General features: G+C 36.4%; 1 protein-coding gene across 11 annotated transcripts in view; it reads left to right on the top strand.

The window, feature by feature from the left end:
* Macrod2 (mono-ADP ribosylhydrolase 2) overlaps positions 1-25,981 on the top strand; it is a 2,114,706-nt gene that overhangs the window by 1,174,504 nt on the left and 914,221 nt on the right. For all 11 annotated transcript variants that reach the window (XM_052183754.1, XM_052183758.1, XM_052183755.1 and 8 more), the window contains exon 6: positions 20,045-20,166. In XM_052183754.1, coding sequence (XP_052039714.1) covers positions 20,045-20,166 — 122 coding nt within the window. The remainder of the gene's footprint in view (positions 1-20,044; positions 20,167-25,981) is intronic.

The raw sequence follows: 25,981 nt of genomic DNA on the forward strand, positions 1-25,981 counted from the left end.
AGTAGAAATTCCATAAATTTTCTCTTGGGCATTTATGGGATCATTTAAAGCTATAGATCATAATTAGCTTAACTGAGAACAAAGTGTGGCAAGCCAAGGAAGGCTACACATATCAACAGAACAACGTTTTAATAAGTAGGCAATGACCCTTGTTAAGGTACAGTTACTATTACAATTCAGTGGATTAAAATTCAAGACCAGAACATTTGATGCCAAATCAGCAATGTCCTTTGAAGTTGTGAGTAGAATTTGGCAAGACAGTGATGGGCCACCATTGCTGGTATATATGGCTATTGTTCAACATGAAGTATGAGACCAACATCATAGGCATCACCTGGGGCCCTCTGAGAGATGAAAGTTGTTCATCTCCATCTGAATCCTTGATCCTTCCAGACTTACTGAACTAGCAATTTTTTGGTTTGTGATCCCGGAACTCTTTGACCAAGAGCTCTAGATCACTTTAACTATGCTTAGGCCTAAGATTCAAGAATTCATTTTTCTAAAGAGGTGCCAAAGGAGAAAGGGAGCAGGGAGCTTAGCAGGATGTGATTGATGATGGTTAACTATGATTGTCAACATGACTTGATTTAGAATCATCTAGAAGACATATCTCAGGTGTGTCAGCAAAGGTATTTTATTGTGATTTAGCTGAGGGAAGATAGACCTTGGCTATCCTATTGGTTGAGTCCCAAGTTAATTATAAATGAGTAGAGTGCCAGCATTTTTCTCTCTCTGCTTGTTAAATGCAGATGTGGTGTGATTGGCCAACTTAAGCTACTACAACCATGCCCTTCCCTCCTGAGCCAAGCAAATCCTCCTTTCCTTTAGTTTCTGTTCCTGTTACCATGCTCCAGCAACAAGAAAAGTAATGGGGACAAAGGAGTTTAGGACCAAGTAAGGGCATACTAGGTCATAGTCATACACTAAATATGGCAAACTAAATAAGGGCCATCCTACAAGAGTACCATTGGAATTAGGCAAGATATACCTGGATGACACATCTTGTTTAAATGGGTAGTTCACAACTTGGTGAACTGGGTAGTGGGAGCAAAAATTCAAAAGATGGCTATTCTGGTGCAAGGTTTAGGTAGAAATACGTTTTCTAGGGAACAGCCTGAAGTCATACCAGAGCATATTAGGGTACCCAACTATGGTTGTAAAGGGCATGTTATTTACTAACAATACCAGTCTCTGTTCCAGGCTTCAATCACTCAGTAAGTAAAGGAAATTCACCTAATTCTGAAGACAGTAATTAGCTCCATTAGAAACATGGACCATTCTTTTTTCCTTTGCTGGTTATAGAGGTCCTTAGCAGCAGGCAGAGGGAGGATTTTCTCACCAAATTCCTGCCTTCGGGAGGCAATTTCTAGCAAGCCAAGATTCTGAGAAATACAGAGTTCACTTTAGGAAATATGGAAACTTAAAGCCATGAAAGTGAAGGGACATTGACCTGGGAGGAACTGAAGTATGCTGAGATCCTGATCTGGAGGAGCTAAGTATGAAATAGTTCATCTATTCCAAACCCTTTCTTTAATGAAGGCATTTACACAAATCATCAAGTCTCTTGTAAAGAAGGATGAGGAAGATATATAGAAATCTACAGGCTTGCTGTTAAAAAGCTATGTTTCTTAGAGGCTGTAAAATGAACCAGCTAGCTTCTAAGAGGAAGATTCTCTTTGTATCTTGAGAGCATTTCCAAGATAGTTTTCTTTCTCGGGCCTCTGTGCTTCCTCTAGGCTCCTACTTCCTATTAAAAAAAAAAAAAAAAAAAAAGCACATGCAAAATTTTCAAATCTGAAACCAGAGAGACTTGTCTTCTTTGATTACAGCCAAAACTATGGTAACGTTTGCCATTTAGAGAAATTTTTCTATGTGATTCCAACAACCAACAGATCGCAGAACCTGAGAACTAAATGAGAAGGAAGGCTGGGCATTTAGTCCATAGATTCCGAATCCATGTTAACATTCTTTTTATAAAAGAATAGATATTTGCTTTTATCTCATGTGCATGGATGTTAGCTTGCATGTGTATATACACAGAATATATAACTAGTGCCTGTGGCAGTCAGAAGAGGGCATTTTCTGATGGAACTTGTGTTATGCAGGGCTTGAGCCATTATGTAAGTACTGGCAATTGAATACAGGTTATTTTTAAGGGCAGCAAGTGCTGTTAGCCAATGAGTAGTCTTGTCAGATCCACTGGCTAGATTCTTATGCAGAGGTCATATTTAGAGAAGGGCCATCATTGTCTTCATGAAATCCGGTTGTTTTCGTATTTGTTTGTTTGTTCGTCTTCACTTCATGAGAACAGTAGGAGGCAAGAACGCACATGTTTTATTTAATCCTGTAAAAATGTTGACATTATTCTATCAATACAATCACCTTTGGTAATTCCACTAGAAAGGTTAATTGTGTTGTTCTGCAAGATATTTCCTGTAGCAGTCAAGCCTACCCTGGAAGCTCGCTAATTGTATTTGAAATCTGGCTGCGCAGAACAAACTAAGCTGTAAAGTTGATAAAAGTCTATTAGAATATGTTGTTGATATTGTCTGCTATGTGTCCAAACTGCTGTGCAGCTTGGCAGATTTAGGAAATTACTCAGCTCCTTCATTCATTTCTGTTTTAGAATGTCTCTGGGTACCTAGGATGCTAAAAAACAAACAAGTCAAATACTTAAAGTGAACATTAAAAGTAAGCTTCCGTTTCAAGAAATTTGAATGGGCTTTATAGTCAATGTAATCAATGCATTATAATTAAGTATCTTAAACAACCTCTGATATTGAAATAAACCATTCTGGTACATGTTTAAGTCCACCTTTATAAACCTGTAATATTGGTAACAATGGAACACAACTTATGTCTGACATGGAGCAAAGGTGTAATCAGTTCTCAAAGAAGCACTATGTGATAGGATGATCTGAATGCATGTGTTCTGAGTCATAAAAATACTGAGGGTGCCCCCCCCCCCCCCCGCACTTACCATTTGCTCTCTCTCTCTCTCTCTCACTCTCTCTCTCTCTCTGTGTGTGGGTGTATGTCTCTGTCTCTCTCTCTCTCTCTCTCTCTCTCTCTCTCTCTCTGTGTGTGTGTGTGTCTGTCTATGTGTGTGTGTGTGTGTGTGTGTGTGTGTTTGTGCCAGGCTTGTATTTTAACTAGATATTGCATATTTCTTATTTTTAAAACATAAGATACTATCTTTCAAGTTTTCAAAAGCTGTAGAAATCACTGTAAGCTATGGTAATTATTCTTATGTGAGACACCTTGCCAAGGCATTGTGTTTCTATCACGAATAACAATCTTATGGGATATACAGAATGTTTCATCAGGCAATATAAAAATATTTCAGAAAAAGTCAATGTAATATTATGTTACTTAACATAAACTAAGAAATATTTATTAGTGAGATTTATTCTTGGCACTCTATGTGTAATGTGTACACACACACACACACACACACACACACACACTAAAACATGTTCCACTGAAGCAGAGGAAAGAACAACTAGGTAATATAAATTCTTGGAAACTAAAAAACAATTTTTTCAAATAAAATGAAGCACAAAAGGCAGGAAACATCTGAAAGTTAAGCCAACAAAGTATTCTAAAATTCACCGAAGATGAAGTATCTACAAGAAAATAGAGAGAGGTCTGCAGGGTTATAACCTCATCCATTACAGATAGTTGAATGGGGTTTAGGTGGTATTTTAGTGACACTCTAGCCCAGTTCCTTCTCCACTACACATAGCAAACTGTTCTCTCTGTTCTAGCCTAAAGCGTTAATGATTACTTGCCCATAAATTCATTTCCACTACCATAGCAATTGGACTGCAATCTACCATAATAGCCTCCAAACCAACTGAAAGTTGAGGCTCAAGGTTCATTGATCAGATCTTCAATGTCCAAATAAAAGTTTAAAATTTCTTTTAAAATTTTACTCTAGAGAAAATGAAAGGAGAGCATTCAGTTCATAACAAGAAGGGTATATTGGTCTATTGTGTGTTGCTGTAATAGATTACTGGTCACTGAATAATGTATAAAGACAAAAGGGTTGTTTGAAACACAATTCTGGTGACAAGAGTGTTCGAATATTTAGTAGCTCCAACATGAGTGATAATATACCAGAAACTGAAATGGCCAGATCACAGCCAAGCACACATCCTTGCTCTGTTGCCAGCCTGTTGCTGCCTTTCTTTACTTTTAGACACCTCAGGGTTCAGCCAACAAAATTGTGGTTCCCACATTTCTGTTTGGTCTACCCACTTTCCGGATGGCTCTTCCAAACTCAATTAATAATGGAAACAATCCTTATATGACAACCTGCTCAAGATACTTTCTCACTGTGACTCTTTCCCCAGGTGGTTCTAGGCTGTGACACCTTGACTGTCAGACATTAATAACTCCATCACTATGTCAGGAAAAACCAGCATTCCAAGTTAAAAAATAAAGTGCCCACAAGTGAAAATGCATAGATGTAGAAAATTCCAGATACATAGTATTCTGGAACAAATTAATCAAGGTAAATGTCTATAACATCCATAATAAGGTAAGACAGAAAAGGGTAATGAAGATGCCAGAACAGTGGGGAACAAAGGAACAGGAAAAATGTGAAATCTGCACCTATCTGACTAGCATTTAAAGATATGAATGTAATTGATGAAATACCAATCATATTGCAATACCAGCTAGACACATTATGAATACAGTATGTTAGGAGTGCTAGTGATAGTAAAGTCAGCGTTCATCCCATCCTGCATGCTGGGTACTGGGCTTTGTGTTTTCCCGTGTGACTTGTCATTTTTTTCTATAATGAACTTGACAATCAGATAGTATTCTTCTTCCTACAGTTTAGGAGAATGAGTGGCACTACAATTATATTACAAAGACTTGTATGGCTAAAGACATGGCTCAGCAGTTCAGAATGTATACTACTCTTGCAAAGGACCTGCGTTAGATCCTGTAATCATGTTGTCATGTTGTGAGGCTCACTCCCACCTCTGAGTCCAGCTCCAAGATATCTGACTCCTCTAACCTCCTCAGATACCTACACCCAGATGAAATACTCTCTCTGTCTCTGTCTTTCTCTGACACACACACTAATAAAAATTAAATATTAACATTTATGCATTTTATGTGGGTGGGTATTTTGTCTCTATGTAGATCTGTGACACGTGTTCATGCTTGGTACCATGTAGTCCAGAAGACAGCATCAGATCACCTGGGACTGACTAGACTTAGACCTGGCTGTGATACTGACAAATGGTGTGGATACTGACAATCAAATCCAGGTCCTCTGGAGAACAGTGTTCTTAACTGACTTATTCTTGGCTGTTCTTAATCCATCTTCAAGAATAAATACTTTTTTAAAACGCGATGCCTTGTTAATTTCTGATATTATAATTATATATCCCACTGACACTCTTTTTCCTTTAGTTAGCACTCTATTGTGCAATTTTCATCCCACTTGTATCTACTTCTTTAACAACATTAATTTTTTCATTGTAATCCTTTCCAGTCCTCTCATCACATCTCAGACAAAACCCCTTCTCTAAATAAAAGTGAGAATGCTTGCTGATGAGCCAATACAAGGGCATATTTTAGAGACCTGTTGTTCTACATGGTTTAGTATTTATTTATTTATTTATTTATTTATTTATTTATAAGTATTCCTTTCTTTTTTAAATCCTGATATCTTTAATTAATTCTTAGAGTGTCTATGCAAGGGTTTCATTCTTGTCTTCTGAGCTACCATGGGACAAGGTCTTTTGGCTTTGTTTGTGTGATTTTGCACTAATGGTTTCCATTAATAGTCTTTCCGAGGCACCTGTTGAGCTCTTTGGATCTTATTAGCATGATGAATCAGGTTTGAAAGACTCTGTGGCAGATTATCTTCCCTCACTGATTCTATGTCAGGACCAACTTAAGCAAAGAAAGCAAACTTTATGAAAATCTATCTTAGTGCTAGAGAATTGACTATAGAAAAGAAATATCATGCCCTTCTCTCTGACCTGCTCCCCTTCTGTGGTTTACCTTTATGGAGGTGAAAATCTCTTAGAAGGCCTCACAGACTTGTCAGTTTGTGTCCTAACCATCATTCAGTTTTCCTAACTTTCTGACACCCTCTGTCCCACAGAGTCAGTTTCCTCAGAAGCAGTTCTAAGATGCATCCCTCTTTTCCCTTACACTAAAATTGACATCAGCATGTGCCAGTTTCCTTTTAATACCCTGGAATGGTCTACCTCCATCTTAATGAAGGGCTGGACTACTTTAGTAGTTACCAACTCATTCTTTAGAGAATGAGATCTGAGGCAATAACACCATGCCATGGCTGCTCTGTGAATTAATGAGTCCAAGGGGCCTCTGTTAACTTACATTACAAAATCTTGCAGAATTCTTACTTTCAAATCTACTATGCCCTGTTCTTTCCCCCACTAGAAACAACTGACATCATAGCAATGATCATAGATGCTCATCCCTGAATCCTTGAAAAATTCTCTAAGAAATATTCCTTCCCCAAGAAATGGGAAGGCAGAATTGTCATAGCCATCATCTTGCAGAAGAAGAAAGAGACATCCTTTAAAATGCTGAAGACTGCAGATAAAACAGTTGAATTGACTAAAGCTCTAATAATCTCTATAAAATATACTTTATAATAAAAAATTTCAAAAAATTGCTCAGATTTTATATTTTTATTATGTTCTTGAGTTTAACAGAGGTCAGACTCAGATGGAGATCTTGAACTCTATCTAAAAAAGCAAAATTTCAATTGTCAGACTCAGCATACTGGGTTTCCCTGTCATTCAGAGTGCAATGTGTTCTGAATAGCTCTAATACGAGCCCAAACCTTAAAATGACTGTCACAAAATATGAATGGTGGCCTTTCTAAGTGGGGGTTAGAACTAATGCTATTAGAGTATTTGCCCACTAACAGTAAATGCCATTTCTTAATAAACCTAATACATTTTAATAAGTCTAATAAATTTCCTTTCATAGATAAACAAATAACAACAAAAAACAGTGTTTTTATGGTTCTGACAGCTGCGTAAAGTCATTCCTAGTGTCCCCTTTGTATTTGGAAGATAAATTCATGCATAACTGTGAGATCTGTCTGTATAGTGCTAACTGCCACTTCTACAGTGAATACCCATCAGTTGCTTCCATAGTGAATAGGCTTGCCCCAAATTTGAGGTAGGTGGTGCTGTAGACTTATCCTGAATTGCATCACAAACCCAGGCTGCTCCTGTTTCTGCAAGAGCACACACACCTGTTGAGAGAAAACCTAAGGAGATTGTCTTAAATATTTTATTATCTTAATTCCACCCACACCTCAGTTCTACTGTTGAATTTGCATGAGTTGGATCCATAAATAATGCAACTTCTCGGTACAGAGATTTGCACACATTCTTTTAGAAGATATGTTAACACCATGTTCCAAGTATGCTGTTCTCAGTGTCAAATAAAGATACTTCTTGAGATCATAGGCGTGGTAAGACACTTGTAGAGCTGTATGCACACAGAAGCCTTACAGCTCTACAAGTTGAGCTAAGCATTGAACAGTCACAGAAAGATGCCAACACCAATTCCTTTGATGGAGATGTACTTTTTTATACAGATATCTCTTTCCCCTACCCAACTCAAGGAATGTGACTTAATAATACTTTGGCACTGAATGTAGAAAGTCACACTCCATTTTGTGTCTCAAAAATCAAAATCATGCTTGAAAACAAAGGAAATTCATTCTAATAGGAGCCATATGTAAATGAAGGAAATGACACTTTTAGAAAATGTGTTTAATTCGCTCTTGCAAAGCAAGACAAAGAAGTCACTTCACTGTATTTTTTCTCTTTCTACAAAAGCTTTTGGAAAGAATCTCATGGCTTTAGTTCTAGTAGAATGCTGTTGGAATCTGCTTTTACAATCGTCTACAGTGGAGTTGTTAGAAAATGTCTAACTGCATTTGGGTGAATCTTTGAAGAAGCAACTCCTTAGCTCTGTAAAACTTCTTGTTGAAGGATCAGAACCAGCATAATTGGATTCCATTGCTTGCCCAGGCTAAGACAATCCATTCTACCTCATTGTTTTCTCTCACCCACAGCACCACCGCTGGTTAGAGAGATGACAATTGGACAGACTTTTATTTAATCATTCACAGTTTCCCTAATTATCCATTAAGCACCTGTTCTCACAGAGTTCTTGGCTGTGTAGAAAACACAGACATAGATCTGTCATGTACCCTGCAGAGGGAGCATGGCAATACTGCAGCAAGATAAGAGTCTGAGGAGCATCATGTCTCAGAAACAATCTAAAATCATATGAAGTTGTATCTATCTCCAATGACTGACAGTACTTACAATCATGGGGAAGAATATACTACTATTGGAGACCCCAGTCTCTGGAGAAATGATAAACATCAAAATAGTAATAATTACACAGGAATGTTATCAGAAACCAAAGTAAGAGGAATAGATGAAAATTAGTTCTCATGGTAGGATCTTGGATCATATCTTCAGGGAAGCTAAATTCTCATAGGGTCTCATGGAATGGGAGGAGTATTCACAGACAAGTGGTTGTGGACAGGCTATTCCACATTCCAGGACATTTCTAGAACCAGTACAACAAGCAAGGAAGCAAACAAACAAGCAAACAAAGAAAATGATCCACGTGGTGAGAATGAATGGAATACTTGCTTCACAAACCTGGCACTCCTGGGCATAGTGTCCCAACCTGTAATCCCAGCACTACAAAAGAGAATCAAGAGGATTCCTGCAACTGCAGAAGCAACCTAGGCAACAGAGCAGGTTCCAAGCTAGATGCGGCTGCTACTACCCAAACAGCAGCTCCTGATGAAGTGCCATTGTTAATAGTCCCCAAACAGCAGCTCCTGATGAAGTGCTATTGTTGATATGTCCTTATGAATAAGAGACAGAGTCCATGGGTCAGTGAATGATTACAGAAGAGCCGTTCTTATCTGGGCTTGTGGTGGTGACTGAGGGTGGATGCACCCCTTAAAACATGTCAGTTTTCCCTTAGTCACAGTGTTCAGGATTGCCCTTCCAGGGGAGACTTATATTCCTTAATTTTTGCCTACCACATGGGTTTTCTAAAGCTTGTCTTCTCCTTGAATCTTAATACAGTGCTGTTTCTGCATGTCTCTTTAAAGGCAAAGTTGCTGTCATTTCTTAAAACAAAACAAAGACCTCATTATCATCTTTCTTGAAAAAGCCATATTGTCTGTCTAGGGTTTTTCTCCCCCTCCCCTTACTGTGGAAGCAATAGAAATACCATGTCCTTGAGTCACTTCCTTCAAGGATATGTTCTCTTTGAGTTGGTTGTAAATTGATGTGGAGTGTTGGGATTTTGTGGAGAGTTCAGCTTCCCACACTCCCTCCATGACCTATCTCCATTGGAAATAACACTATTATAATCTAGATGCCCCCAGTACCCTATGGAATTTCAAAGATAGCAAGTCATTGACTATAGGATTTCCTTTTGTGCATATCACACTCAATATGATTTTTAATGATTATGACTAAAGAGCTGAATTTGAAACAGGACACATTTGCATTGTCAGCTTTTGTTGTTTTTGAACAAGGACAGTCTTAAATACATCTTTGGTAGAGGAGGGAACTAATATAAAATCAAAGATGAACATTGTCTCTTTTATTTTTTAAAATTTAGAAAACATTTGGCAACAAAGTGACTTAATAATATCATTTCCCTTGAGCTTAAAATGTCATAGCTCTGAAATCAATGAAGTATGAAACATGTCTTTAGCATATGATGTCCAAAACATGTGTTAATATAATCTCATATAAAAATGAAATCTACCCACCAGTTGACCCTTGGAAGTTCATAAATATGTGAGATATCTGTGTGTGATCATCAGATAAAAATGCAAATATTGGTTATTAGCTAATTGTTCAACCTTAGATATAGGCAGTTATAGCACCAAGGAGGATAAGTGAGCAAGTCAAAAACTACTTTTAAGAACAAAGGAAAACCCAACTCACAGGGCCAAAGCAGGCCATATTATAAGGTAATATAAATATTAGCTTATTCTAAACTCATTCAAGAAGATGACTAACTATAGTCTCTATATATGGATGTAGAAACTCATCATGCAACTCAAGAAATGTACAAGAATTATCCAAACTGTGAAAGCTGGTACAATGTAAGAGCAGACATATTGTTACTAAAGTCTTCTGCACCTTTCAAAGGAACATTTTATTGACAATTGATTGCTTCTTGAAATACAATAAGGAATAAAAAGAAGTTTGAAAACACATCAATGAAAACAGTGTGCTATACAGGAAGAAAAAGCCACATTTATTGTGTAAAGCGATCAGGTGGTAATTCAATTTCCTGTTAACTGAACTTGAAGTATTCACTTTCAGGTCATAGATTAGTGTCACTTATCATATAAATTGGTCAATAAGATTTACAAATAGTACCTTCAGTGTTTGGTTTTCTGGTTGTATCTCTAGAAAAGAAAATCAATTTAATTCCATGCACTGGTTTTCTCCTTAAAATTCATGCGATTTGAATATGATTGACAGGGCATGGTATCATTATGCAGACTGTTAGATGGACCGATTATACTTATGAATACAAGAGTGGAGTGAATGAAAGCAACATGTAATTGATTCTATACTTGGTCTGACTGTTCATTAACAGTATGAATGTAGCACAGTCACTCCTGAAATGGAAAATGATGAGACCAACCTATCTTCTCTCTCACATTTGTTTTAAAATTCATTATGCTAATATTTTTTTCTCCACAGAATGTTTTAGCTGCGTCTGTTTTGCCAAGCATAATTCTGATTGAATCTATGTAAATAGCTCCACTGCTTTCGGTATTTATTAGGTATTCTGCTCACACATTTTTCAATTTATACTTTTTGGAACTGATGAGGGGCTCATCTGTGTTCTCCCTTAAAGGCCACCTTCTATGCTATTCTCCTTTTCTAATGTAGTTCAGACTAATTTCCCAGGATAAATACGGATGGGAAAAAGCGCAGGGCTTCAAAACAAAAGCTGAATTATCAACTGATTGATTTCAGAAAGAGACGAACAGAAAAGGTTCCATTTGTCTTGCCACACTCGAGTCTGATGAGACACAAAAGGGCCTGCCCCCTCATTTTCCACACCTTTTCAAGGGGCTGCATTTGAAATGTTGATTAAATGTACAAATTACATTTCTGTGCTCTTGGCTTCCTTCAGTGAAATGAGAGCAGAGCTCAAAGACTGCACATCCTTCTGTGAATGTGGAGGTAGATACTCTGGGGAGGTAGGATCCTATGACAGCTACTAGAGACTTAGAATACTGAGTCTAAAACCTCTACACCTGACCTTTCCTGTGTCCACAAAACCTTGCCAGATTCTAATACAAAGGAGCCAACAAAACTACACTGAGCTAGACATTTGAATCTAGGAACTACCTTTGTCACACCAGTCTCCAAACTATATTTTGTTTACAGTGAATAAATATACTTGTCTCAGATTCCTGTCTTGTCTGGATCTGACTTTTATTTAATCAGCAATTGACTTCTTAAGATTATTGGCCTGAGACCTCTATGCTGGGGATAGAATTAATCATATCATTCTTGTTTTTATGGGATCATGTTTGTCTTATACCACAGTCTATAACTGATACATATGTGTATCAAAAACTCAGCTCACAAAGCTAGGATTAGGAGACTGCAATGTGGTTTTTAAATTATACACACAAATGCTTTGCTATTGCTCTCTTCAAAAGAAAGGGTCTGTATCACTCAATATGAAAAAAAAAATGTGCTGCTCTCTCTCCAGTGCCACAGTAGTTGCAACCAACAGAATCAAGTGTTAGTGGTGTGGTGTGCCTTCTACAGCTGGGTTATAAAAGGTACCATTGTACATGCTCTTTTTTTTTTTTTCAGAAACCTGAGCTGTTGTGTACATAAAATGCTGCATGGTTGCTATGCTGTAAGGAAAACCCAAACATGCATATAGAGAATATGTTTCTCATACAGAGAATCAAGGAAGTCATTGAAGAGAATGACAGCCCTCTAACCTTTGGACTTTAAAGGCTGCCACTATGCTGAGAGGAATTGCTGACTTGAGATGTATCTAGACTCTAAGCCATTCCTCCAGCTGTTCCCTTTAAGAATTTCTGACCTATAAAGAAGATCTGAAATAATAAAGACATGGTTGTTATATTAAACCACCATATTTTGAAGGAACTTCTTGCATAACTGTACTGTATTAATACCATAACCAGGCATTGAATATAAACAAATTAAAGGGTCAGGTGATGAGATTCAAGCTAAGTGCATGACACACATGCAAATATGCATCATTCCCAGCATTATAGAATGACCTTGGAAGCATTTATGGATAGTGATGTTATCTTGTTATCATATAGGTCTCCAATTGATCAATGACTGCGGGCTGGAACTTGGGTCCTTAAACATAGAAGACCAACTGCTTTCTGTATTACCCTTTTTTATCACTAATAATACTTCACAGCTTTTTTTTCAAATTCTTTGACTATGGAGACAATTCTGAAATATATTTTTATATGACCATGGAGGATTTGCTTATTTTAGCTATATTAAATCTTTAAAGGTAGATGGTAATCACATAGGAGAAAATGCTCATTTTATAGTAATAGAAAAAACATGTTTATTCAAACATATCGGTTTAGTGTCTTACATAATGTTGCTTGAAAGTGAGTTGAATGGTGAAATGAAAATAGTAAAAAAAAAAAAAATAGTAAGTTTTTCTATTTCTCAAAGCATTGAGCAGAAATCTGCCCTTTTATGGTACACCTATAACCTATGCTTACCTGAAAATAATATTTTCATAAAGAGAAATAATTGATTTCAACAAAATAAAATCAAGATATACCTGATAGATCCATTGTTTTAAATTTCTTGGTATTTTTCCTTAAGAACCTTCTCTTATAATAAAAACGAAGCTTAAAAAAAGAAGCTTACTTTGAAGTGTGAACTAGCAATTGTTGTACAGATAGGGTAAACAGGGTCAAGAAATAAACTAATTATCAAGTTAATAATTCCTCAGTTATATAAGTTGAGTAATATAGACAGACAAGTGAAACTGGAGAAAATGGCTCAGTAGTTAAGATCGCTTTTAGCTCTGCCACAGAGCTAGTGTTCAATTCCGAGTACCCACATGGCAGCTAGAAACCATCTGTAAATATAGTCCCCAATTATTTGATGCCTTCTATGACAACCATGGGCATTAGACACTCATGCAGTGAAACTATACATGTAGACAGGACATCCAAACACATACAATTTTTTAATATTAGAAAAAGTAAAATAAGCATAATAAAATGTCTACTGTTCATAGTCACGTTTGTTAATTTAGTTTCCTTAACTTCCCAACCACATAATCTCTTTTATTAATTGCTTGTTATCTTTTCAATGATGCCAGGGTCTATTTCTAAGCACACCTTCTTTTCTATGTCTTTGAACATATGTTGAGCTAAGAGTAGCATGCTTAAGATAATTTCATTCATCCTCTTTGCTATTGTTATTTGCCGTGTATCTCAAATAACTTTTCACATCTTTTCATTTTCTTACTCATAAAAATATAATGTCTCTGTGTAAAAAATGTTCTCTTATTGAACTAGGCTCTACTGGTATTTCCTAAACTGTTTTCGTGCTTTGCCTACTTTATATAGTATTGTCATAAAGGACATGTTTAAGTAGTTATGTGAATATGAGAAAGTATATTATTCACAGGAAATAGTCCTACAATTATACCACTATATAGGTCTAAATGATTGTACAATTGTACTTTTGACACTTGTGGTTAAATCAGCTTGTCAGTGGACAGTGCTAATTGCACTTTACTTTATAAACATTCTTGTTAAATATAAGCCATGATTCATGGTTATCTGAACAAAAATGAATTAGATTCCTCCAGATCTATACTACCATTCCTGATAAGCCCACAGAAAAGGACTTATGCCTGACATTTATAAAAATTATTACTAAACTGCATCATTTTACTTTGAAGATGAGATCCCATCACCACCACTACCACCTGCTTTGTTTGGTGAAGATTCTTGTCCATCTTATGAGCTTTGGGAAGTGACTGAGTGGATTTGTAATATAATAGCAATATTAGGACATAATGAGAAATAAGAGTGGGGTGCTCATTATATAAAGTGGGTGTATTCTTGAAAAAGTATACATATAGATGCTTTATATATATATATATATATATATATATATATATATACAGATAGATATAGATGAGAGATAGAGATAGAGATAGAGATAGAGATAGAGATAGAGATAGATAGAGATAGAGAGATATATACCCCTGCCCTTTCTCCTTCCTTTGCTTTCTGGTTACCAAAAGTAAGAATTCTCCTCTACCATATGCTCTTAACACACACAAGAAATGATTTTTCTGCTCTGCTTTGGTACAGTACAGTGGAGCAAGCATTCCATTAACCAAAGTCTTTGAATCCATCATCCAAGATAACTGTTTCCTTGTTTAAGCCATTTCGCTCAGATATTTCTCACAGCAACAAAAAGATGCGACCAACACAACCACCTTTAGCTTTGAAGGCTGAAAGCCAATAGGGAAAAAGACTTTCCCAAGTTCACACAGCACATAGTGAACAGATTTGGGTCTTCTGAGTGGGAGTCAGATGTCCAGATTTAAAGGCAAATGTTTTTTCTACATTCTTGCCTGTATGCTGAAGGTCCCATAGATGCTGGAGCTGCTTCTGTGAACAATTATATGCACCATTTTGTGAGTCTTGCCAGTCATCTGGCAATGGATTTAGAAATTCTAATTTTATTATCTGTCTCAAGGTATTTAGAAAGCAAGCTTAATATAAAGCATTGCTCATGGAAAGTTGCATGTGCACACATATACCTGTACCTTGAGAAGATGCTATTCAGTTTGAAAAATATAAGCTAATACCAATGATCATTGATGTTATAGGAACTAATTTTTTAAACTTTTTTCTTATTTTTTTATTTTCTATATTCTTTGTTTACATTCCAAAAGCTTTCCCCTTTCCCAGTACCCCCCCCCCCCAATATGTCCCATAAGTCCTCTTCTCTCCATTCATTCTCCTATCTTTCCCCCTCCCTTTTCTCTGTCCTGGTACTCCCCTAAAATGTTGGATCAAGCCTTTCCAGGATTAGGGCCCTCTTCTTCCTTCTTCATGGGAATCATTTGATATGCTAATTGTATCTTCAGTATTCAGAGCTTCAGGGCGAATTAATATCCACTTATCAACGATTGCATTCCATGTATATTCTTTTGTGATTGCGTTACCTCGCTTAGGATGATATTTTCCAGTTCCAACCATTTGCCTAAAAAATTCATGAATTCATTGTTTTTAATTTCTGAATAGTACTCCATTGTGTATATATACCACACTTTCTGTATCCATTCCTCCATTGAGGGATATCTGGGTTCTTTCCAGCTTCTGGCTATTATAAATAAGGCTGCTATGAACATAGTGGAGCATGTATCCTTATTGCATGCTGGGGAATCCTCTGGGTATATGCCCAGGAGAGGTATAGCAGGGTCCTCCAGAAGTGCCATGTCCAGTTTTCTGAGGAACTGACAGACTGATTTCCAAAGTGGTTGTACCATCTTACAATCCCACCAGCAGTGAAGGAGTGTTCCTCTTTCTCCACATCCTTGCCAACACCTGCTGTCTCCTGAGTTCTTAACCTTAGCCATTCTAACTGGTGTGAGGTGAAATCTCAGGGTTGTTTTGATTTGCATTTCCCTAATGACTAATGATGTTGAGCATTTCTTAAGGTGCTTCTCAGCCATCTGAATTTCTTCAGGTGAAAATTCTTTGTTTAGATATGTACCCCATTTTTAATAGGGTTATTTGGTTCCCTGGGGTCTAACTTCTTGAGTTCTTTGTATATATTAGATATTAGCCCTCTATCAGATGTAGAGTTGGTGAAGATCTTTTCCCAATTTGTTGGTTGCCATTTTGTCCTTTAACGGTGTCCTTTGCCTTACAGAAACTTTGTAATTTTATGAGATTCCATTTGTCAATTCTTGATCTTAGAGCATAAGCTTTTGGTGTTCTCAAATTTATCTGGAATAACAAAAAACCCAGGATAGCTAAAACTAATCTCAACAGTAAAAGAAGTTCTGGGGGAATTAGTATCCCAGACCTTAATCAATACTAGAGAGCAATAGTGTTAAAAACTGCATGGTATTGGCACAGGGACAGGCAAGTGGACCAATGGACTAGAATTGAAGACTCAGAAATGAATCCACACAACTATGGTCACTTGATCTTCGACAAAGGAGCTGAAAACATCCAGTGGAAAAAAGATAGCCTGTTCAACAAATAGTGCTGGTTCAACTGGAGGTCAGCATGCAGGAGAATGCGAATTGATCCATTCTTATGTCCTTGTACTAAGCTCAATTCCAAGTGGATCAAGGACCTCCACATAAAACCAGACACACTGAAACTAATAGAAAAGAAACTGGGGAAAACCCTTGAGGACATGGGCACAGGGGAAAAGTTCCTGAACAAAACTTTTTTTCTTATATATTTAACCAAAGGATCTTAAAATTGGTATTGCTAAAGGCTAGCTTCTGATATTTGGGATATTTAAAAGAATCCTTGTAAAAAAAACCTTTGAGCATCCTAACCATGTTCACATATTATTATTTTTATTTTTTGTCTATATATCATTCTGTGCTATATCTGTGTCGATTATAATGTTATTTAACATTATATGATTAATGATGCTATACAACACTGAAGAAATGAATCAAAGAGATAGCTGATTTGTTTTACAAAAAAAAAAAAAAAAAAGAGGGAAACCAAGCGAGAGACCCATAAAAATGAAGGCTTATTCTGGGTACCTGATCACATAGAGGTAGAACTGAAGTTAGGTGCAGTCAATCTGACTGTAATTTATATCAGGGAAAAATGAAACTCTATGTAGAGTAGTTACTGATAAGTAAAATGAACAATTAAGATAATGAAAGAAAATTCCTTTAAAGTCTCATATTGATTTACTTCCAGCTTTGTGAATCTGAGAGGTCATTGTGTTGGTCAATAATAACACTTGATCTTGGATGCTGTAAATTTAATAGAGAACATAAAATACAGAGATCGATATTTTGATATTGGTGAAGCTCATTTATAGTTGTTTGTTCTCAAACTTGTAAATGAAATGGAAAATTGCAGAAACACATGGGATCACTTTTCAAAAACCCCACTTAAGTTATGTAGCCATTGATGGCTCAAGGACTTTTATTTTGTCATCAGTACCAGTTCTCACAGGCTCCTCCCCTCACAGGCTCCTCCCCTCACAGGCTCCTCCCCTCACAGGCTCCTCCCCTCACAGGCTCCTCCCCTCACAGGCTCCTCCCCTCACAGGCTCCTCCCCTCACAGGCTCCTCCCCACCATGGCTGTTCCCTCAGTGCTTCTTTTATTTTTTTTAATATTTTTTATTTTTAATATTCTTTGTTTACATTCAAAATGATTTTCCCTTTTCCGGTTCCTTCCCTCCCCATAAATTCCCTAAGCCCTCTTACTTCTGCCCATTCTCCTATCACCCCCCCTCCTACTTCTCTGTCCTGGTACTCCCCTACAGTGCAGGAACAAGCATTTTCAGGACCGGGGGACCTTTCTTTCCTCCTTCTTGGGAGTCATTTGATATGTGAATTGTGTCTTGGATATTCAGAGTTTCTGAGCTAATATTCACTTATCAGTGACTGTATTCCAAGTCTGTTCTTTTGTGATTGGTTACCTCACTTAGGATGATATTTTCCAGATCCAACCATTTGCCTAAGAACAGAACACCAATAGCTTATGTTCCCTCAGGGCTTCTAAGACTTTTTTCTCCTTTGAATCAAGTAGGCTCATCTTTCATAGCCTCACATAAAAAGCACTTTTTTTTAATCTACTCTATTTACAAAGCAAGGAGAGCATGGCCATGTTCCTTTACCTAAGGGGTAATGGAGAAACCCAGCTTCAACTTGTTCCCTAGGAACAAGAGTGCCAAAATGGCCCCACTACTTTCCCAAAAGAGTAATCAAGATTCCAAAGTCCTCTAAGAAGTACCATGATGCATAACTCAAGTTCCAACAGTCAAATATATTGGGGGCATAACATTCTATAACTGCTTTCCAGAAAGCCACAAGTCATCAGGGAACACTAAGTACCTAGAGTTGACCTACATTAAAGTAATTGGTGTATCTTAATTTTACCCCATAGAGTCTTAATTTTAGCCCCTATAGGACCACATCTGCACCCACTGGGACACTGTTTTATAAAACTTAGTATTGCTTGTCTCCAACAGTTGCACCTTTGTATACATTCAATGATTTGGAATACCATAGCTGGGTACAAGCAAGTAACCAAAGGGATATAATAAAGCAGGGTCCTGCTCCCCTGTAGTATAGCATCCATTAAAATATAGCAGCCAACATAACATATTTATATGAAAGTTTATTACCTAGAGTACAAAGCTCCTGTTTTCTGAACACACATATTTTGCGTTATTTCATTGAAAAATAATGATATCATTATATACTTTGTGTAGAACCTCATTTCATTTTTTTTTCTCCATTTCTATGCTGGGACAGTTACCACTACAATGAGAACCAGGCCCACCTGTGAAATAACATCTGCAGGCATTCAGTGCTGTAGATTTTCTGCCTACTTTGATCATATGACATCATCTTTAATACTGTCTGGCAAGAGTTTAAATATTGTTTTAGAATTAATCATTGAAATCCATGCTAAGAGGGCCTTTCTCAAATATCATATAATAGTCTCAATATTTAGCAGAGGACCAGCAAAGCTTTTCCCCCATCATAGTAGTTTATGAGTCTCAATTCAAATTTTACATACAATTTTAATTGTGCCATATTCCTGTTTTTACAAAGCACTCTCATTTTTGTCCTTGTTAAAACTAAGTGGTACTGATTAGCCAAAATAAATAATTTTATTTCATTATAATAGTCTGCTAATACACTCCAAAGTATAACACTTTGATCAAACTTGATTGGTTCTTATAACTTACATCAGTAAAATGACATAATTCTTCAATTAACGTATAAAACTAGGAAGCAAATGTTACAATGTATTTCAAGTCATTTGTATCAAAATTTCATTTCTCCTAATCTTGTTTTGACTTTGAAATGAGGCTAATCTTATTCTGCAATAATCCTGAATTTGAAAATTTATAAATGTAGGAACTGAAGCTGTAAATCAAGCAGTAGCATGTGTGCCTAGCATGCACAACAAGGCTTTGGGTTCACCCCCAGCACTTCCCCAAACAGTTTATGTCTGTGTAAAAATGGGGAAAAACTGCAGAGTGTTTGAGGTTATGTGCATAAGTAAAAACAGTTAAATTTTGTGTTTTTTAAATTCATATGGAGGTTGAAAAGCACAGATTATTCTGAGAGAGTTTAGTATATTAAAAATAAGATATGAACCATCCATTAATGTGTGTACATACTATTATTCCTAGCACTGTTCATGTTTGTAAAGACTGAACAGCTAAAAACTGTTAGTAGCAGTGCAAACTTTATCAGTTTAGGACTGGAGTTGTGATAAAAACTCTCTTGGTGAGGCTTTCAAGAACCTGTTTATATCATATGATGTCTTATTTATAAGGAAAGTTGTGTCTATCATTGGCTCTTCCTTCCCCTGCCAATTCAGATACTCATTTTGCTAACAATTATTTCTTGGTTTATGTCCCAAGAAGGATTTGTCTTCTTCTAGGTTGCCAATTATACACAACTTATATGATAATCTGTCACACTTGGACCTAACCAATACTAGTAGAATCGTTCAATGGTAGTGAAATTCTTTTCTCTGGTGTCACACGTTCCTGGGAAGGTGGCCTACTTTGCAAGGCTATGGTCCCTGGGATCTTTACAATGAAGCATTTCTGTCATCTATATTTCCTAGCTTGCCTGTCTCCAGGCCCTATGTTAATATCTAAAATAAATAATGTGCCCGTTGTGTGGAAAGCAAATAGTGCTTTACTTACCCTATTCTCCTTTCCTTTGCTTTTGCAGATGTCATCCATACTGTAGGGCCAATAGCCAGAGGCCACATTAATGGTTCCCACAAGGAAGACCTTGCAAATTGCTATCAATCATCCTTGAAGCTGGTAAAAGAAAATAACCTCCGATCAGTTGTAAGTACTTCAGAGTTTTCTATTTTGCATTTCTCTAAGCCTCCATGCAAAGAAAAAAAGCCAGTGCTGATTTTAACATAATACTGGACATTTTTACATTGACAGTGTGTGCACACATAAGCTCTCATGTTAACCTTTGCCTGGGTGAGGGTAAGTGCCCACATCTACATCTGCGGGCCTATGCTTACATATGCATCTTCAGCTTCAGTTCACATTCAGAAGCGTACTCTATGTGTTTTCCTGAGCATTGTACATTGTACAATGCAAATACCCAACAGTAAGTCAATTTGCTCTAGAATATGTTAATTTGCCTAGGATCTCTCAGGTTTTTAGTAAATTTAGTAAATTTTTAGGTATTGCTATTGATAATGTTTTCAAAAGGAAACAATAACAAGGCATCCATTTCAACTGCTCAGAAGCAGCAATTCACAATTTTAACAGAGGAAATGAATGATCCTTAGGGATGATCCCCTTAAATCAATATGTGCAAGAAATGGACTAAGAGTTACATGCTGAGCAGTGTTCAGACAACGTCCAGGTCTTGACATCTTGAGGGTGGAATTAAGTCTACCTTCATATTTTTGATGATGACTTGGAAGTTCTAACCACCTGACTTAAGCAAAATTAGCAGACAATGCTGAACTAAATATATATATGAATATTGATAAATAAAAATGAAGAGAGAAAATACCTGTTTAATTTGAAGTGAAATGCTCAACTTAAGTAGCCTTGTGCTTGGGTCATTAACTGGAAATGCTATCAAGTTTTTGTTTTTTAATCTTTAATGTAATCTGTTTTGCTCTCTCTCTCTCTCTCTCTCTCTCTCTCTCTCTCTCTCTCTCTCTCTGTTGATCTCTCCTTCTCTTCCTTATTTTTGCCTTTCCATATTATCTGGAAAGAGACAATGGTGTGGTTTACTTCATATGGTGAACCTTGACCTCCATTAAACAAATCCTCATACCAAAGTCACGAAATTGTGATTATTTGCAGGGAAAAGGTAGATTTCTAGACAGATGAATATAGCAGATTATGTGCTTTATAATACTCTACATAGTAGATTTACCACAATATATGAGTTTATATTGGTGTTAGAAGTAGCATAGTTATTACATTGGCCATTAAACTCAACCTGAGCATATTTACTTACTAGAGAAGTCATTGATTGATCCCTGAAACAGCTCCATGAGTTTTACAGGGATGAGATAACGGTAGTGAGCCAATGGTTCCTTACACCTGGAAACAAGCTACAGGATTGTGACATCATCTGTCTGTGGGTATATACTATTGAGATCTGCAGATATTAGGTCTTCTAATATTTTGCTGTCAAACGACTTTATTTGGGCAAAATAAATTAGATGGTGAATGAATTACTGAGCAGCTGAGACTGAGGAAGGAAAACTTTGAGAGAACCAAAAGGATTTTTCTAACAGACTATTGAATGTAGTAAAGATAAGTTTAGCTTACATTACAGTTCTTTAAAATAGTGACAATCATTAAACAAGACAGAGTGATGTTATAACACTCAATAAGCACTTAGAAATCAGGTGCTCTAGGTCATTGCCTATATTGTGGATATATTCACTATGAAAACATATAGATTTTAGGAAAATTCTTATTATTTCCTCTTCTCTACCCATTCTTTAAGATGGATCTTTCTAACTATATACCCCATGTGTGCTTTATACAGTAGAAGTAAAACATAGCAATATAGAAATCTGATTCAGTATTTTCTGTCTGTGAAAATTTGTTCAGTATAGCCTCATCAATACCATGGACTAGCTAAATCTTGGCTTATAATAATTACTTTCTTGATCTTATGATGATGAGTTTTAAATTTAAGATTTAAATCTGGCCAGTGGTTCATGAATCCTAGACCTAATTCAACAATATCTAATTCTTCCAACCAAAGTTAAAATTTTATTGTATTTCTCAAAGTTAAAATTTTGTTGTATTTCTTAAAGTTTGGACTTGCCACGGGCAAAATTCAAATATTTTAAAATCGATTTCTTAACAAATTTGAGGTCCATGATTCCAACTAGAAAAAAGGTCAATGAAGAGGATAATAAGAATTTAAAATAATATGACATTAGAAGCAGACATATGATTAAAGAGAACCATGTAGCAGTCAAGATTTTGTTTTATTTTTCAGTTAAACTTTGGGAAAGACAACTAAATAAAAGAAAATTATAGGTCTTACATACCATTAATTTGTGTCTTATGTAATCTGAGAGTTATTATAGCCAAGTTAGTAGAGTCCAGCACCTGAATTGCTTTGAATTTTGAATGAGTACTGTGTCCTGAGAAAAGTATCCTTTTGACTCTGCACTGCCTAAAGCATACATGTACAGATTGTTATCAACCTCAGTCACTTTCAGAGGAAGAATCTCTAAAGAATAAGTTTCTTTAGCAATAGAATGTACCATGGTAAATAGTAAGCATATTAAAGGAAGTCAAAACATATGGATATTTTTAAGGGTAAAATGAGGAAGATTAAATAAGATAGAGACAATTATCTTTGCACCAAAGATTATTGTAACAGGGTGATTACAATCTACAGTTCAGTTGAGATGGATGCAGAGTAGTTTCTGCATAAATATGTGGTTGCTTCCATCTGAGAATTTCTAGTAGTCTCCTTTGAAATTTACTGTCAGGCTTTCAAACTTCAGAATTCTGATTTAATAACCCTACTGGCTTCATTCATTCTTGAACAGGATAGATAGACATAACTTCGTTTTGGAGATAACAGCTTTCACAGTGTGTTGGTATCTCGGTGATGCTTCAGGTGTGAGTGTGGTGAATGGTGGTGGTGAAGGAAAGAAGGAAGTATTCAAACTGGACAAGGACTGCTAAATAAAAAGACAGTTGTATTTACTGTCTCTAAGTGCTAACCTCAGAAGTGGAATAAATATTAGCTTACATATCATGTTGTCTTAGTTGATCTTTGTTTTGAGCATACACATAATTTGTGGATTTTCCAAGTCTTTCTTGGCCTCTGTTTCAATATCACTCTGAAGTCTTCTGTAGCAAACTCTTACCATCAGGTTCATTCTTAGGTGTCTAAGCTATGCTATGCTAAAACAACTCTAAGGGTTCTCCTTTAAGCAGCACCTAAAGGCAAAATTTTTATTTATCACTGAATTATTGCCTCACAAAAACTCTTCTGATGATGAAATATTATGCACCCAGTTTATATTTGCTGAGTGAAAGTTTTTCTAATTAAAAAAAATTAAAAATGCTCTGCTAGCGAGTTGATGGTAATCAAAATTTAAGCCAGATTTTACTTGGGTATGATTATTTTCTTAGGAAATAAAGTTAATAATCAACACATAGTTTAATGGTTTTGTGGTAATGGGCAGACTACAAAAGTGGTATTTACTATAATGGTATATATTACTGAAATTTTCATGAATGTTATTCTAGATAATGTATTAGGTAGAAAAAGTATGATATATTTTTACTGTTAAGAGCCACCCAGTGCCAGATCTCACAAAACTAGATAATGTTCCCATCATGATTCATAGATCCTGAGAAGGAACAGCTTTTAATGAGAAAGAAGGCAGCTCTGTCTCTTCAGTGCTACCTCTAGGCATGGCAGTAACAACTGATTTTGGAATTCTGCATGGGTATCATTCTGGTGTAGGTTTTCATTTTAAGGCGTAGTCAAGTGAATCTTATTTTCTTAGACAAGTTCCCTTCTGAGAGGGTTGCCATGGCAATGAGTTCTCAGCCAGAAATTCTTAAATGTTGGTTTTATTTCATTATCTGAGTTTCTATTACAGGCCACATCAATCAATACAGTCACCTCTTGAAGAAGACTTTCATGATATTAAGGAGCTGTCCCTTTAATTCCTTACCTCTGCTCCTCATCTTAACTTGATGTCTCCATTTCCCAGGCAGCCCTTCATCTCAAAGACCCCATTTTGTAGAATCACATGTTTGATCTTCCTTCTCATTTTCTTTTGAGGCAGCATCTTGGTTTGTTTCTCTACTGTCTTCCTTTATAAAGAATGATGCAGCCTTATGTCTTTCCTAGTCGGGTTTCTCCCAGCAGTGTGACTAATGACACTATTAACAAATAACAAGGACAAAATCATTTTTCCATTTGAGCATCACTCTATGGTTTACAATTGTGTGCTGCTGTGCGTCATCTCAGTTGTGCCTCTACTTCTCTAGCTAGCTGCCTGAATCTCTTTAGTTTATCCAAAGTGGGGAAATAAGACTGAACCAAGACTCTTCCTTTCTGTCTTTGCTAATCATTCCCTTTTACAGGATTTCTTCATCTGGTGTAAAGTAAAAAACAGTTCACGATAATACACTCACTAGGTTATTATTATTATTTGGAAGGCAAGTGTCTAAGCATGGGCAGTGGGGTGAGGAAGCGGAAGAACATGCAATAATATATGAACATATATTATGGAAATATAAATGTGTTATCCCTAAAAACAGACAGTGATATACCCATCCCCATATGTTCATATACTTGACAACTTTTCTTCTGTTGGTGATACAAAAAAGATTATTCGATGTATTGGGGTTGCTCAGTGATAAAATATAGAGTAATATGGTGGATATTATTCCTAAACTCTGACTCCATGCCAGGCTTTTCATTTCAGTCAGCCATTAAACCAGCCTTGAATTACAAAGTGCAGAGGCATTAGAGGCAGAGTAAATGGTGGGAATATAGTACCCATATATGAAATTCTCAAAAACTAATGAAGAAAAAGAAAATGTTTCTTCCGTTTTACATTTAAACTGGAAGAACAATAAGGAAACTCCCCCAGCATCTTACTCAAAGACAAAAGAGCAGGTGGGGTTGAAACTGAAGCTGTTTCAGTCCTGTGGTTTAGCCTCTGTGCTCTTTGGGCTTACTGTGGCTGCCTTTGTTTGCACCTTGTTGTTGCTCGTTGGATTTATTTATTTATTTATTTATTTATTTATTTAATTTGTTTGTTTTTGCCAAAACCACGGTGGGTCTGACTAGAGTAGTACTGCTTTCTATGAAGTAATTTGTTCTGCTAGTTCTTGACGATGACAACAGGAAAAGTATCACTAGCATTTGTGGGTTGAGTTACAGATGTAGCATGTGGACTGGCCATGTGCATTAGATTCTGGCACTTTGCTTGCACAATGACTTAATGATTTGCTAATAGTCATCTAGATTAGTCACTCTACATGTTGCTCCAACAAAAAACAAAAACAAGAAAGAAAAACAAACAAACAACAACAACAAAATATCTCTGACATTAAGTAAGGTAATCAAAGAAGAGTCATTTTGGCTCCTAGAGTAGAGTTCACTGTGATAGAGAAATCATGGCAGCATGATACTTAGGTAGCTAGCAATATCCAGTCCTAGAACTGATCCCATGCAATGATTCTGCCCACCTTTAAAGTGGCTCTCTAAATGTTCACCCCAGTTAATCTAATTTAGAAAATGTCTCATATTCCTGCCCAGATATTTGTGTCCATGATGTTTCTAAGTCCTGTCAAATTGGCAGTCAAGATTGACTATTATATCATGTAAGTAAAAATATAAACAGCAAGATACATCAAAACAAAGGTGCCCTTTTAACCCGCCAATTCATAGTGATTTACCATGGAAATTAAGGAGCAGAGCTTAACCATAGCTTTCTTAGATTTTCACAAATGGAAAGAAAAATCATTTTCCTAATGTGCAGGCCTTCTGTGCCAATCCTAAGCAATGTGATTCACCTACTGAGGTCTAGTTTTATAGATGTTTCTCATGGTGATTCTGTATGAGGAAGCAAACTCTTCACTGCATTCTACCATGTTATATTGTAGCCACATGTGAATCTAT

This window comes from Apodemus sylvaticus, chromosome 5 (genome assembly GCF_947179515.1).
Source record: "Apodemus sylvaticus chromosome 5, mApoSyl1.1, whole genome shotgun sequence".
NCBI classification, from domain to species: domain Eukaryota; kingdom Metazoa; phylum Chordata; class Mammalia; order Rodentia; family Muridae; genus Apodemus; species Apodemus sylvaticus.